The sequence below is a fragment of the Xenopus laevis genome, chromosome 9_10S (genome assembly GCF_017654675.1).
Source record: "Xenopus laevis strain J_2021 chromosome 9_10S, Xenopus_laevis_v10.1, whole genome shotgun sequence".
In the NCBI taxonomy this organism is placed as follows: domain Eukaryota; kingdom Metazoa; phylum Chordata; class Amphibia; order Anura; family Pipidae; genus Xenopus; species Xenopus laevis.
This window is the reverse complement of record NC_054388.1, coordinates 24769378-24783824: the sequence shown is the minus strand read 5'-3', so window position 1 is coordinate 24783824 and position 14447 is coordinate 24769378. Positions and strand designations below refer to the sequence as shown.

The window sequence follows — 14447 nt, the reverse complement described above, 5'->3', positions numbered from 1 at the left end:
CGGAGTTGTCCATTTTTAGTCATTGAATATATGGAGTGCAAGTTATTATCTGTCCACCATTGGAATGTGCCTTTTTTTGCACCAGGGGAAAATCATTGTTTGCCTCAAAGATTGCTACCGGTTTATGAGGAGAGCATAGTCCGTTGGTTGATGATATCATGGTAACTTGGTGTCTGCTTTGTTTGCTGTCTACAAATGTTTTACCCATTCTCTAAAATTTTTTCCCTGTTAATAGTAAATTTATTTGGGTTCTCAAATGGTCTATTTGTATTTTAAGGGAGAGGTCCCTGGGGGTAATTTAAGTTCCTCCTTACTCTGTAATTGTTTAGTTAAGCTGTTTTTCTGTTTTTGCTTTCTTTAATCTTGCTTTAGTTTGCATGAATATGCCGGAGAATTCATGCTTTATGGGCAGACCATAAGGTAGGACTAGTGACTAGGGATGTTGTTGGTCTTAAAATATTGTTTTAGTTCTTGTTCTATGTTGTTTGTTATTTGTGGGTCTGATAACATGTAGTCATCTATTCACCACCTCTAAGAGTTTGGTTTGTTGAATAAGTTGGACAGTTGTACTATTACAAGCGAGTGGTCAGAACAGGAGCGGGGCATATTTTAGAGTGTACTATCAGTGGGGCTAAGTGTTGCTGTATTAGGATCATGTCTATCCTGGAAAAGGAGTTGTGTGGAGCTGAAAAGTATGTAAAATCTTTTTGTTGAGGGTAGCACTCTCTCCAGGTGTCTAAATAGGTATACTTTTCTACTCAGCAAAGTAATGGGGGCCATGTGTTCTTTTAGTTTTAGCCTGTTGTATTGTTTTTGGCTGTCTCCCTAAATGAGGGTTGATCAATTCATTTAAGTCTCCTCCCAGCAACGTTGGAGCTCTACTATGGTCCTTGAGTAGAGTGAAACAGGTTTTATAAAATATATTTAGGCTTTCATTTTTTAAGGGAAGATGCTAGATAGACATTACGATAAGCATAGGTGCTGAGGATCTAGAAAAATGTATCTCATGAAAGAACACAATGTCAGCTGCCAGCTGATTATAGTGTCTGAAGTTTAACCCCCTCTACATTATGTGTCACACATAACAGCACCATATCTCTCTCTGTTTACAAAGCTGTTGGTATTGTTTTGCTGTCATTGTAACCCCTGCACTTATTTGACAGTTATTCATTACATCATCGAAAAAAAATTGAACAGTAAACAGTAACAGGTTGCATTTTAACCATTATGGAAATTTTGTGATGTATCAAATACTAGTAAGGTACAACTATCGACTGTATAGGACGTGTGTGTGTGTGTGTGTGTGAGGGGGGGGGGAATTCCAACCGACAACCCCCTTGATTAACTGTAGTAACAGTTACCCAGAGTTGGTGTCTGTCAGCCACAGTTTTTTGGGCTTTTTTGCCATAGGGGTGAGATGGAGCGGTCACTGTTGCTCTTTGGTGGAGACGGAGGTTTTGTGGAGGTGGGTGGTGTCGGTCAATTTGAGTCGAGACAGTAGGTGTAAGCCTTGCCTGCGGAGTAGAGATTGAGTGCTGTTGGTTTTGGAAGGAAAAAGATAGTTTGAAAGGATATCCCCATCTGTATCTGATCCGATGGGAGATCAGTATGGTCGTGACTGGTTTCATCAGCTTTCTGCGTTGTATGGTTGTGGATGCCAGGTCCGTATAGATAGAGTACTTGTGGCCTTTGTAATCCAGATCACGATTGCCTCCTTGGATTTAAAATAGTGTACTCTGGCTATAATGTCTTTCGGAGGGGCTCCTTGCATTCTGGGTCCTAGAGCTCGGTGGACCCTATCCAGAATTAGTTGGTCCGGCTGCATATATGGCATGAGTTCTGACAACAGTTGTGGAATCTCGGAGTGTAGATCCTGAATCATGTCTTGGAGGCCCCGTATTCTGATATTGTTCCGGCATGACCTGTTTTCTGTGTCTTCCATGCGGCCTTGCAGGTCTGTTAGTTGTTTTTACAGGTTGGTGATGAGTTGGCCGTGCGTGTTGACTTTGTTTAATATTTCATCAACCTTATCTTCCACTGCCTCTGTTCTATTTCCCAGGTCTCATAACCTTGCGTCACGTGGCTCTTGATCCTTGTTGCTACCGCGGTCAATTCCATTTGCAGTAATTTTTTGAACCGGCTAATGAGTATTGCGTGGCCAGAGTATGTTGGCGTAGTCTCCTCTTTCAGAGTCTCTGTCTGTCTTTGAGGAGGCCCGGGGAGAAGTTTTTGTGCTGGCGGCCATCTTGGATTTTGTAGCCACGTGTGGCGTAACTGTCTGTGGAGGAGATTCTTTACATTTGGAGAGCAGTCTACTCGGTCTTCCTCCTCCGGTCATATTCCGGAACACTTGCCTATCACCTGTGGGTGTTTTTGTGTCTGGGTAAGTGCTTAATATTGCTTACAGGAGTCGGCAGGAGTGGAGCCCTGGAAGGTTGCGACTGCTCAGGTCGCAATCATAACCATGCCCCTTGGACTCCTTGGAATTTTTTGTAAAGGCAGAAGTTGTATATTATTTTTGTTTCAGTACATCTCTTAAAGTGGATCTGTCACCCGACACAAAAAGCTGTAGAATAGTCCTTTTCAAATTAAACATGAAATCCAATTTCTATTTTTTATTAAAGCATTCATAGCTCATTTAAAAATCTCAGCTGTCAATCAAATATTGTCTGCCCCCTCCTGTATGCCTTAGGTATATGGATTTTTGTCCATATGTTACTGGGGAAAAAACGAGGTTTGGTTGGGATACCTGAGTGACCACAGGTGTCTGTCTGGTTATTTTATGACAACCTGAAAAAACTGTTTTTGAATATTAAAACATTTCTTGTATGCCTGTGTAAGACACAGCTAAAATAAAATAAAGAAATTAAGTATATAAGAGAAATATACATCTGCTGATCCTTCCCTAGCTATATCCAATGATCAATAGGATCAGATGATACTGTACCAGCATAATTGTACAGGATGTATGGACTTGTGGGGTCTCTCCTATGCGGCTACAGTGGATTTTTGTTACAAAGTAGGAAAGTTGGTAAAGTCTAATACAGAGGTGGAATAAGGTCAACAGGGACAATGCGGCATGTACTGAACATTACTTTTTGCCAGTTGTTATAATTAAGAAATATATCTGTTATTTCTGACACTAAACTAAAATTATGCCAGTTACGCTTTTGAATTTCCTGAACCACAAAAAGAAATTCAAAAGAACTGATGAAACTAATTACCAGTCCACTGAGTAGGCACTGATCCAAAAAAAATGTAAACAATTAATAAAATATGGATTTTATAAAATTATGGGCAGAATGCAATATCAACACAAGCCCTATTTATTGTGTTCATATTTAAGTAAAGGCTTATACTGTCCTTTTAAAGGAACCGTTCAGTGTAAAAATAAAACTGGGTAAATAGGTTGTGCAAAATAAAACATGTTTCTAATGTAGTTAGCCAAAAATGTAATGTATAAAGGCTGGAGTGACTGGATATGTAGCATAATAGCCAGAACACAGCTCCCTGCATTGCAGCTCTCTAACACCGAGTGAGACAGCAACTTGAAGGGGGGGCCGCATGGGACACAACTGTTCAGTGAGTTTGCAATTGATCCATAGCAAAGAGCAAACCGTTATGACCCATGTGCCCCCCCCCAAGTTTCTGATAGGTTACCAGGCAGTAACCAATCAGTGGAAACCAATAGAGCTGCAAAGCAGGAAGTAGTGTTCTGGCTATTGTTACACATCCAGTCACTCCAGCCTTTATACATTACATTTTTGGCTAACTATATCAGAAACATGTTTTATTTTGCACAGCCTATTTACCCAGTTTTTATTTTTACACTGAACTGTTCCTTTAATGCAGTCAGCTCATTTCCTTTGCTACTTGGTGGTTCTGGGTAGTGCAAATTTCCATTCAAGGGGGCCTATTTAAAGGGGACCCGTCACCCAACAAAATTATTAAAAATCCTATTTTATCATGTTACTCAAGTAAAATGAACTTTTATTACACTATATAAATTATTTGAATCTTGTTTCCTTCAGTCTGGGAATTCATAATTATAGCAAGCAGGCATAAGCCATTTTGTGGACACTGTTATTAAGGCAAGCCTTGCATCATCTCAGAATCTTGTTTGTGCACCAGAATGGGGGACCTGATGTCCATCCCCATGCCCTAGCTACACAATTAAATGGTGAAGAGAGAGGGGGAATGCGTGGAGAGCAGTGACATCTAGGAAGTGCTCAATGGAAAGTGAAAGTAATTGTCTGCCCCGCCTCTATGCCTAAGGGATAGAGGAGGGGCAGACAATATTTGATTGACAGCTGAGATTTTTAAATGCGTTTACAACAGCTATGAAAGCTTTAATAAAAAATAGAAATTGGATTTCATGTTTAATTTGAAAAGGACTTTTATTATACAGATTTGTGTGTCTGGGTGACAGGTCCACTTTAATAGGGTAGTTGTATTAATAGCTCACTTCTGTCTGGCCAGTCTCGCTAATCATAGCATTCACTAAATGTACCTCAGTGTGTGTACAATGTGCTGGCCAAGTATCATTGTCATTTTAAGGCTTCCTGTTTAAGCACATAGGTGCCCCCCAAAAAGGGGGATTTGTAGTGGGATCGTCCAAGAACCTTCCACGGTCTGTCAGAAAGTGAGCATGGGTTTTATTCGATCTTCTGTATGTGACCTCTAAGACAAGCGGTCTATGATCAGAATTATCAGGCCTTCAGTTTTGAGCATCCACATACCAAATTTTATAAAGTAACTATATAAAATGATTGCTTGGTAATAACAGGAGAAGCACCATATGCTTCTCCTGTTATTACCAAGCAATCATTTTATATAGTTACTTTATAAAATTTGGTATGTGGATGCTCAAAACTGAAGGCCTGATAATTCTGGTCTTCATGGAGGAACAAAACACACTGAAAATAATCAAAAATCATATTTAAGAGCTTCTATGAAGGATGATCTGGCAGAAGCAATTCTGTTTCCAAGAGCAATACTTTAATTTTGGATTGTATATTAAGGGGCAGTTCATAGAATGGATAACCAACTTTTCAATCCGTCTTCATTTTTTTGATAGTTTTTGAATTATATCCCTTTTAAGCTTTTAAATGAGGGTCACTGACCCAATCTAAAAAAACAAATGCTCTGTAAAATATATCTGCATTGTTATTGCTACTTTTTGTTACTTGTCTTTCTATTCAGACTGTCTCTTATTCAAATCAATGCATGGTTGCTAGGGTAATTTGGACCCTAGCAATCAGACTGCTGAAACTGCAAACTGGAGAGCTGCTAAGTAAAGAGCTGGTGCTACGGTTAGCATGCACTGGTAAAAGCTGTGTGTTTACTTCAGAAAGACTACTATAGTTTATATAAATAAGCTGCTTTGTAGCCATGTGGGCAGCCATTGAAGCAGGCAAAAAAATGAGAAAATGCACAGGTTACATAGCACACAACAGATAAGCCAATAATACATAATTCAGATTAAATGTTTTTGCAATTGAAAAATGAAACATTAAATTCTTACACTGGTGTAGGGTTGGAATCCCATCAGTTTTTCCATTATAAATGGCTATCTGGGATTGTGGGCTCAAAAATACATATTTGCTCTTCAGTGCCTTCAGCTGGTAGCACAAATTACTGCTGGCTGGATGAAACACAATTCTCTGGAGAAGGATTTTCTTTGCAGAAGAGGCCAGCAACTTCCCCAGCTCTGGATCTTCAGTGTCATTTTTAGCATTCTTCAGTGCATCCTTCAGTTTCTCCACAATGGGCATTGTGCACTTTAAAAAAGAAAGGAAAGAAAGTCAGACAAACCTAGCCTTACTATTCCTAACTCAGTATGGCAAACAATCTGTTTCTGCATTTGTGTTCTTGTGCCATTGATCAGACGGTCTATATTTGGGTGTACATTTGCAATATGTCTCCTTCATACAGGCAAAACTCACTTGCAGAGGGTAACACTAAATTACCTATTTATCAAAATTCAAATTTGTGAATTTTAGGTTTTTCAATTTGAATAAACTTGAATGGTAAATTATGCCATACCTGTACAATGAAAAGGTGAACATTACCTTTACTAGGGGAGAATGACAACCAAGATGGGAAGGCTGGGATTTTTTTTCCAGAAAAGAACTATAAAAGAGAATAACGTATGCTATCTTTTGGACCGAAAGAAAAGAAACTCACAGTATCAATTCATGCTTCATCCTTTAGTGATTGATTATATTTTTACTACTTGACCACTGTGAGATTTGATAACCTGTAACCCTGTGAGATTTTCTGCTTACTCTTCCTGTGTATGCTCTCTATGAAAAAAACTGTACCTGCTGTATAAGCTATACAGCATGAGACTGCAGAAAAAGCAGGAAATGCAGGAACATTTAAAGAAATTGCAGAACAGCTCAGAGGAATTGGAGAGGAAATTAAAGACAGCAATTTAGCAGCTCTCCTTCTATGCAGCCTGCCTGAATCATATAGCCCTCTGATAAATGCCATTGAAGTCAGACCAGAGTCAGAAATAACTCTAGAATATGTCAAAGGCAAGTTAATTGATGAATATAATCGCAAAAAGGAAAACAGAGCTGTGAAAGAAACTATAGCATCAGAAAAAGCTCTTAAAGCTGATAAATTGCAAACGGAGACGCACAGAGCAGAATGTGTTTTAGCTGTAAAAAGCCAGGCCATTTAAAGAAAGACTGCTTAATATGGAAAAATGAACAAACATGCAGTGGCAAAGACACCAAAATAAATTTCAAAGGGTGTTGCACATAAAACTCCAGATAGTATAGATAACACAGTGGAGTGGATGTTTCAAGCTTACTCAAGATAACTGCTCATCAAACTGGTGTATTGACTCAGGAGCAACGAGTCACATGACAAGTGATAACCATTTATTTGATCAAATAGACGGTGATACAAAAGAGAAGTGTTCCTTGCAAATGGGAACAGCAGCACTATGAAAGGAATTGGTCATGGCTATGTGAACTGTGTCAGAAGCACAGGACAAAAACATAATATACGTGTGAAGGATGTACTATATGTTCCTGAATTAGAGGGGAGCCTCCTATCAGTGAAATGTTTGACAAATGCAGGGTGCTCTGTTCATTTTAAAGGCAAAGTATGCACAAATTCAGAATGGTTCAGAAATTATAGCTGAGGGAACAGCAGACAGACACCTGTATGAGCTCAAATGTGGAGAAAACAAGGCTAAAATTGCCAATCGCCTCATCAGAAATGCATTCATACATGGCACAGATGTCTGGGACACAGACATCCAGATGCAATACATGAACTGTTAAACAAAATATGACTTCTGATATGGATATCTCACCATGCAATACAATCATAAAATGCATCTGCTGTATCAAAGCAAAGGCAATAAGGTTACCACTACCTAAAACAAGTCAGAGCAGGGCAAATCAACCCTTAGAGTTGATCCACAGTGATGTATGTGGACCAATGAGAACACAGTCCCCAGCTGGAAACAAGTATTTTGTGACTTTCATAGATGATTACTCCAGATATACAAAAGTATATCTAATGAAGCGCAAAAGTGAAACACTGGATAAACCCAAGGAGTATATAGCAGATATATTTCAGCACAATCCTGTGACATTTAAGATCTCACAATGGAGGGGAGTACACAAGCATTGAAGCTAAAGCATATCTAAAGGAACAAGGAATTCAACATCAAACAAGTGCTCCATATGCTCCAGAACAGAACGGTGTAGCAGAAAGAAAGAATCACACACTTGTAGAGATGACAAGGTGTGTGCTAATTGATGCAAACCTCCCAAACAAATTCTGGGGAGAAGCAATAACCACAGCAACATACCTACAAAACCATCTACCAACAAAATCTATAGCAGCTACCCCTTACGAGCTGTGGAATGGTAAGAAACTTAGTGTAAATCACTTGAGAACATTTGGTTGCAAGGCATATGTGCACATTCCAAGTGAAAAATGCCACAAACTGGGAGACAGAGCTACAGAAGGTGTATTTTGTTGGATATAGTCAGCAAAGTAAAGCTTACAGAGTTCTAAATCCTAAAACCTGCAAAGTGACAGTAAGCCACTTTTCATATTTTGACGAGTCTTCCTTATCAAAAACCATGTACCTGAATCCTCTGAAGAGACAACAACAGTGTCTGTAACAGGAGGGGTAGAACCACTTGCCAAAACAGGTGACTCTATGAAGCACATGATGGAAAATTCACAAAGTACACCTCAACAACCAAATGTCACAGAGGAAACTGAACTGCGAAGGTCAACCCACACCACAAAAGGGATACCAGCTCCCAGATGAATGAAACATGGACTTTGACTCAGTTACCTCAGGGTCGCAAAGCAATAGGTTGCAAGTGGATATTTGTGAAATACAATGCAAATGGAGAAGTTGAGCATTACAAGGCTAGATTAGTTGCCAAAGGGTACTCACAAAAAAATTGGTCAGGAAGATGATGAAACTTTTGCTCCATTAGTGAAACATACAACTGTGAGAACACTCTTATGCATGGCAGCCAGCAAAGGTATGCAAGTAAGACACATATATGTGAAAAACTGCATTTCTTTATATTGAAATTTATGAAGACCTATACATGGAACAACCACATGGTTTTGTGAATCCAGAAACCATAGATTTGTTATGCAAGCTTCAGAAGGGCCTAAATGGACTTAAACAAGCTGCCAGAGCCTGGAATGAGAAACTAAATCAAGTCCTTTTACATGTAGGATTTTCCAGAATCAAGGCAGATCCATGTCTTTACAGTAAGAAAGAAACCAACAGATGGATATATGTATTGATCTATGTGGATGATGTACTAGTCTTATGAGCAAGAAGGGGACAGTGATGACATTGTTCAAAGACTAAAGGCAAACTTTGAAGGATTTGGGAAATGTCACATATCACCTTTTGTGGGACTCTCAAGATCAGGGAATGGGTGTTGGGAAAACAACTGATGATTGTTCAAGTGCATGCAGGGAGGGTATATTGTTGCTTAGCATCAATGTGATGTCATGTTTGACCTGTAACCCTGTGTGTATGCGCTCTATGAAAAAGTTCCTGTTGCAGACATGTTATGCTGAGTTCTATAAAGCAACCAAGTTACTGTTCACACAGAAGTTGGTGTGTCTGTCCTCAATTAGGGTAAGGCCAGATGAGGAGATTCGGAGAGATTTTGTCGCCTGGCGACTTATCGCCAGCGTCTTTTCCCCATAGGCTACAGCGCAAAATCGCCTGCGCTAATGCACACGCGGCGATGCGTTTTCAATAGTCGCCCAAAGTTGCCTCAGTGAGGCAATAGTCTGATAGAAACAGTATTGACACATGTGCCAAATGAAATTTCCAAATTTCCTTTTGCACCACAGGCCTAGAGTTCCCACAATGAGGTGCTTGCTGACAAAAGTAAAACGCAGATGAGCCTAAGAACATTTTAGTAAGCTCAGGCTCAGTTGATGCATTAATTCTATATTTTAGTAAATAATAAAGATTGACAGTACCCACACACCATAACTACACAAACAAATTTAAAATTACACAGAAAATGTAATTATACATTTAAAACTCAAAAAATCATTGTTTGAACATACCTTTTTTGGTGTGTTTTCTTAGTTATCCAACAGTTACTTTTAGTCCCTCAAGTGTGGCCAATTTATCAGCTATGTCTACCAGCTCTCCTGAATCCTAAAGAAAGGAGTGGTTAAACTAAAAAACACATTTATAAAATAACAAACACCTCCAAGTTCAATTCAAATATTTAAGCACCGACACATGTGCAATGTCACTGTATAATATGCTGGGGAATGCCAATACATCTACATATGCCACTGTGTTATGATCTCTTACTGATCTACACTAGTGCCATGGGTCTCTCTAGAGACCTAGACATAGTACTCCTAAGGTTCCTAACTGGACCACATTCATTCAATTCTACAGCATTAAAGGGGTTGCTCACCTTTGAATTGACATTTAGTATAACGTAGAGAGTGATATTCTGAGAAAATTTGCAATGTTATTTTTTTTATTATTTGTGGTTTTTGAGTTATTTAACTTTTTATTCTGCAGCTCTCCAGTTTGCAGTTTCTTCAATTTGGTTGCTAGGGTCCAAATTACAAAATTAATTAAAAAAAACAATGAAGACCTTAGAATTGGCCATTCTATAAAATACTAAAAGTTAATGGCCCTTAAACCTTATTGGTTGCTGGGCACTGTGGTAGGGTCTGAGCATGCGCAGCAGGGAAGAAAGACAGTGCTTTCCTTCCACAAGAGTTGCTAGTTGACACCCTTCTCCAGAGGGAGAAGTAAGGGCAAGGCTAATTGCCAGAAATGGCCCGCATTTTTCCTCAGGCTGAAATCAGCCCCTACACAGGCTTCGACGCTGACATCAGTCTTCTTCCTTGCCATAAACCTGGAACAAATGTGTAAGCTAAGGTTACCAGCCTTCCTATATTCTTGTCGTTTTTTTCCTATTAATAACATTGGCATCAACCATCATTTTTATCGGCCAGGCCCAAGCAGCAGATTTCAACTCGGAATATGAATCAGCCACAGCAGTGATTAGCCTAAGTGCCGTCTTTCATAATAAATAAAAATTAACAATTTCTGCTTAATACAAGTATTTGGGAAAGTGCTTTAGTTACAAAGTGTTAACTCTTTGGTAGGACTTTGCAAAGGTAACATAACATATCATCTTTAAATAAATCTTGCTCCAAATAAAGTTTTCTACAGCTGCATTGAGATTTTCACAAAACCTGCTGATGTGCAAGTGAGCAATGACGCAACAACCAGATGTGAAGTTTTGGCCCTGTCAGAGACCTATGGCTGATAAAGTATCAAAGTACAGTAGTTACTGTATTTAACAGTTTATAAATTGCAACAATAATGGATGAGGAAAAAGCAGAGAAAACACAATTGTGTTTTTCAAGAAGGCCTAGGGTACCTGGTAGGTTACCTACCAATTCTGAAGCCAAACAACTGCTTTGAGTTGCATTCCCTTACCAGGTTGGTATATATGTTCTTTCTACGCATTTTACACAGTGAATTATTTCTACAGAAGTCCCTTACACATAATTAAAAACTATACATTTTAATTCACAGTGCTGTAATTGCTAAATACAAAGTAATTTGATTTAAGAAAGCCGCACATTAATAACACCACATTCTACTCACGAAAGAGTTTCTACTCCACACTCGTGCCAAATATCAATTTCCGGCACTATATGTGCGTATTTCCGGAATTTTACACCATGCTGCTAGTTCCAAGTTGCGGCCTCGGGTGACGTCACGAACACGTGACGCTAAGCTGAACACGTGACGCTAAGCCCGGGGACGTCTCTAACAACACGTGACACGGCGCCTTAGCTGGCGCATTCTTCAAATTCTTTTAGGACATTTAGCGCCTATTCGGCGCCTTCTTCAAGGTATATAAAGAGAATGCACGTAAGCCCAGCTTAGTGGGTACTCGTGGATGCATGGAAAAGAACGCGTCATTGAACGCCGTCAGTGTCACAAGCTCTTTTTATAAGTGAGTATTGTGGCACTATCATTTCTTGGGGCAGACATATTGGTGGAATACATCTGTATATGTGCAAAATGGATCTGCTGTTACATCAACCGGGGGCATTTGCTGTTGCTAGATGTGGTCTCTGTATGGTGTGTGCCCTTAAGGTTGCGTCTAGATCCAAGTTGCTAATGGTACAGAGGATCTTTCCAGATTAGGAAATAGATCTTTCAGTGTGGTTGGGCTAAATCCTAGTGGGAAAAGGTACAGTAATAGAAACTAGACAATTCAGTCAGACATAGCTAGTTCCAAGTTGCTAATGGAACAAAGCTACTTTACAGATTAGGAAATAGATCTTTCACTATAGTTGGGCTAAATCCTAGTGGGCAAAGGTACAGTAATAGAAACTAGACAATTCAGTCAGACATAGCTACAGTAGTTCCAAGTTGCTAATGGAAAAATTATCTAGTTGGAAAATGAATAGACACTAGACAATATAGTGCATGTAAAATACATCCCATTTATTTTTAGTGTTTGGAAGGACTTGTGGGTATGATTTAGCTCATTTATTTTAAAGGTATACTCTCCCTTTCACTCTATTTAGTATATCATGGTTCTTATAGGATAATGTCAGCAACTAGGATTTAGTGTATTTTACACAAAGAGTCTATTTCCTAGTGGGAAACACAATATGATATGCTCTTAGTGGGTTCTCTGCTCCGCTCTACTGGTATATTATAAGACACTAGAATCTAGTGTATTTTGTATGTTGCTTACAAAGTTGCTTAAATACATGCTTTGCTTAGCAGGGATATTATCCACTAGGATCTAGTGTTTTCTAAATGAAGCTTCTATTTCCTAGTTGCTTACATACATCTTTGCTTACCAGGGATATTATCGACTAGGCTCTAGTGTTTTCTAAATGAAGCGTCTATTTGCTAGTTGCTTATATACATCTTTGCTTACCAGGGATATTATCCACTAGGATCTAGTGTTTTTAGTATGAAGCGTCTATTTCCTAGTTGCTTACATACATCTTTGCTTACCAGGGATATTATCCACTAGGATCTAGTGTTTTCTAAATGAAGCGTCTATTTCCTAGTTGCTTACATACATCTTTGCTTACCAGGGATATTATCCACTAGGATCTAGTGTTTTCTAAATAAAGCGTCTATTTCCTAGTTGCTTACATACATCTTTGCTTACCAGGGATATTATCCACTAGGATCTAGTGTTTTCTAAATAAAGCGTCTATTTCCTAGTTGCTTATATACATCTTTGCTTAGCAGGTATATTATCCACTAGGATCTAGTGTTTTCTAAATGAAGCGTCTATTTCCTAGTTGCTAACATACATCTTTGCTTACCAGGGATATTATCCACTAGGATCTAGTGTTTTCTATATGAAGCATCTATTTCCTAGTTGCTTACATACATCTTTGCTTACCAGGGATATTATCCACTAGGATCTAGTGTTTTCTATATGAAGCGTCTATTTCCTAGTTGCTAACATACATCTTTGCTTACCAGGGATATTATCCACTAGGATCTAGTGTTTTCTATATGAAGCATCTATTTCCTAGTTGCTTACATACATCTTTGCTTACCAGGGATATTACCCACTAGAATCTAGTGTTTTCTAAATGAAGCGTCTATTTCCTAGTTGCTTACCGTATATACTTGAGTATAAGCCGAGTTTTCCAGCATCCAAAATGTGCTGAAAAAGTCTACCTCGGCTTATACTCGGGTCAGCGGGCAGTAGCTGAGATTGCAGTCAATTTTAATCATTCCTATACCAACAGTTCACTTGGGGAGAGACTGCAATATCCCACAATGCCCTCTGTTGGTTATATGAAAGAATAACAGTGCGCCCTCTGTTGGTTATATGAAAGAATAACAGTGACTGCAATATCACACAGTGCCATCTGTTGGTTATATGAAAGAATAACAGTGACTGCAATATCACACAGCACCCTCTGTTGGTTATATGAAAGAATAACAGTGCGGCCTCTGTTGGTTATATGAAAGATTAACAGTGACTGCAATATCACACAGCGCCCTCTGTTGGTTATATGAAAGAATAACAGTGCGCCCTCTGTTGGTTATATGAAAGAATAACAGTGACTGCAATATCACACAGCACCCTCTGTTGGTTATATGAAAGAATAACAGTGCGGCCTCTGTTGGTTATATGAAAGATTAACAGTGACTGCAATATCACACAGCGCCCTCTGTTGGTTATATGAAAGAATAACAGTGCGCCCTCTGTTGGTTATATGAAAGAATAACAGTGACTGCAATATCACACAGCACCCTCTGTTGGTTATATGAAAGAATAACAGTGACTGCAATATCACACAGCACTCTCTGTTGGTTATATGAAAAAATAACAGTGCGCCCTCTGTTGGTTATATGAAAGAATAACAGTGACTGCAATATCACACAGCACCCTCTGTTGCTTATATGAAAGAATAACAGTGACTGCAATATCACACAGCGCCCTCTGTTGGTTATATGAAGGATTAACAGTGATGGCAATATCACACAGCGCCCTCTGTTGGTTATACGAAAGATTAACAGTGATGGCAATATCACATAGCACCCTCTGCACATGGTAGTGGGACAGTGGGACAATGCACACAGTAATCCGTTTGGCAATTCTCTGTCACCATCAACTTTGCAAAGAAGTCCGGTTGATCGCTGGGGGGGTCGCTTTGGCAGAATGTGCGCTGCTGGGAGACAGGGCTGTAGTTGTGTCTAGGCTTATACTAGAGTCAATAAGTTTTCCCAGTTTTCATAGGTAAAATTAGGTACCTCGGCTTATACTCGAGTATATACGGTACATACATCTTTGCTTACCAGGGATATTATCCACTAGGATCTAGTGTTTTTATTATGAAGCGTCTATTTCCTAGTTGCTTATATACATCTTTGCTTACCAGGGATATTA

General features: G+C 39.1%; 1 protein-coding gene across 5 annotated transcripts in view; it reads right to left on the bottom strand.

The window, feature by feature from the left end:
• The window catches only part of usp36.S (ubiquitin specific peptidase 36 S homeolog), a 146655-nt gene extending 135339 nt beyond the window's left edge, over nucleotides 1-11316 (bottom strand). For 3 of the 5 annotated variants that reach the window (XM_018238342.2, XM_018238345.2, XM_018238346.2), the window contains exons 1-3: nucleotides 11168-11316; nucleotides 9589-9682; nucleotides 5525-5780 (exon numbers count right to left, since the gene is read on the bottom strand). In XM_018238342.2, the coding sequence (XP_018093831.1) occupies nucleotides 5525-5774 (250 nt within the window). In that variant the 5' untranslated portion in view covers nucleotides 5775-5780; nucleotides 9589-9682; nucleotides 11168-11316. Of the gene's footprint in view, nucleotides 1-5524; nucleotides 5781-9588; nucleotides 9683-10953; nucleotides 10973-11142 lie in introns of those variants that run through there. The other 2 variants (XM_018238343.2, XM_018238344.2) reach the window with 2 other exon arrangements.
• Between the last annotated feature and the right edge of the window lie 3131 nt (nucleotides 11317-14447).